Source organism: Saimiri boliviensis, chromosome 2 (assembly GCF_048565385.1).
Source record: "Saimiri boliviensis isolate mSaiBol1 chromosome 2, mSaiBol1.pri, whole genome shotgun sequence".
In the NCBI taxonomy this organism is placed as follows: domain Eukaryota; kingdom Metazoa; phylum Chordata; class Mammalia; order Primates; family Cebidae; genus Saimiri; species Saimiri boliviensis.
Genome location: NC_133450.1, coordinates 47,892,747 through 47,894,117, shown reverse-complemented (window position 1 = coordinate 47,894,117; position 1,371 = coordinate 47,892,747). Strand labels below are relative to the sequence as shown.

At 39.0% G+C, this 1,371-nt stretch overlaps 1 protein-coding gene across 1 annotated transcript; it reads left to right on the top strand.

Annotated features, from left to right (window-relative positions):
• The first annotated feature begins 212 nt into the window (after window positions 1-212).
• Window positions 213-1,013, top strand: LOC101039767 (small ubiquitin like modifier 2). The gene has a single exon (XM_003924246.4). It carries the CDS (start codon window positions 305-307, stop codon window positions 590-592), a length of 288 nt encoding a protein of 95 aa, XP_003924295.1. The 5' UTR covers window positions 213-304; the 3' UTR covers window positions 593-1,013.
• The last annotated feature ends 358 nt before the right edge of the window (window positions 1,014-1,371 follow it).

Genomic DNA, 1,371 nt, shown 5'->3' with positions numbered 1-1,371 from the left:
TCCACCTGGATTAGGTTTTTTGATATTTTGAGAGAATAAGATCAAGTTTAATTTTTCCACATAGAAAATATATGTCTCTATAGGATACCACAAAGGTACTTTATTATCCAAGTACCATTTATTGGAGAGAAAAAAGAAAATAGCCTTTTCTCTACTATAATGAAAGATGCGGCGCGCACTCTCTCCCTCGTCCACCGCTGCCGTCTCCTTCTTCTGCCGCTCCTGGTGCTGCTTCTGCGCTCCTTCGGTGCGGACCTGGTACCTCTTTTGTGAAGCGGCAGCTGAGGAGACTCCGGCACTCGCCATGGCCGACGAAAAGCCCAAAGAAGGAGTCAAGACTGAGAACAACGATCATATTAATTTGAAAGTGGCGGGGCAGGATGGTTCTGTGGTGCAGTTTAAGATTAAGAGGGATACACCACTTAGTAAACTAATGAAAGCCTATTGTGAACGACAGGGATTGTCAATGAGGCAGATCAGATTCCGATTTGACGGGCAACCAATCAATGAAACAGACACACCTGCACAGCTGGAAATGGAGGATGAAGATACAATTGATGTGTTCCAACAGCAGACGGGAGGTGTCTACTGAAAAGGGAACCCGGCTTCTTTACTTCAGAACTCTGTTCTTTAAAGACCAAGATTACATTCTCAATTAGAAAACTGCAATTTGGTTCCACCACATCCTGACTACTACAGTATAGTTTTCTCTATTCTTTCATTTCCCCTTCCCCATTCCTTTATTGTACATAAAGTTACTGGTATATGTGCACAAGCATATTGCTTTTTTTTTTTTTTTTAACAGCCAATGATATGTTTTGATTGACATCAAGTGGAGACGGGATGGGGAAAAATACTGATTCTGTGAAAATACCCCCTTTCTCCATTAGTGGCATGCTCATTCAGCTCTTCTCTTTATATTCCAGTAAGTTATTTTGCTCTCACTGTTTTAACAAAAAAGAAAACAACACAAAAATCCTTGCATACCTTGAAAAAAAAAAAAAAGAAAGAAAGATGCAACATCCACCATAAATCAAGTATCCATCTATGTCTACGTCAATGTCCACATGTGTGTGGCATTCTTATTTCTGGTTCATTAGTCTATGTTTCTATGCCTCATCAATACCACACTACATTCATTCCTATGGCTTTGTTTCCTAAAACAAGTCTTCCACCTTATTCTCATTCTTTAAAAGTGTCCTAGCTACCATTGGCCATTTGTTTTCCAAATATACTTACTATCACTTAAGTTCTATAAAATACCTCTTGGTGAAATGACTCTATAGATCAATCTGGGGAGAACTGACATTTTTACAATATTTAGTCTTCTTCTAATCTATGAACATGGAATCTCTGTGTTTAGGTCTTCTT

Bases quoted from the DNA above. Each gene is read 5' to 3' on its own strand.
- LOC101039767 (XM_003924246.4), top strand. From the start codon at position 305: ATGGCCGACGAAAAGCCCAAAGAAGGAGTCAAGACTGAGAACAACGAT.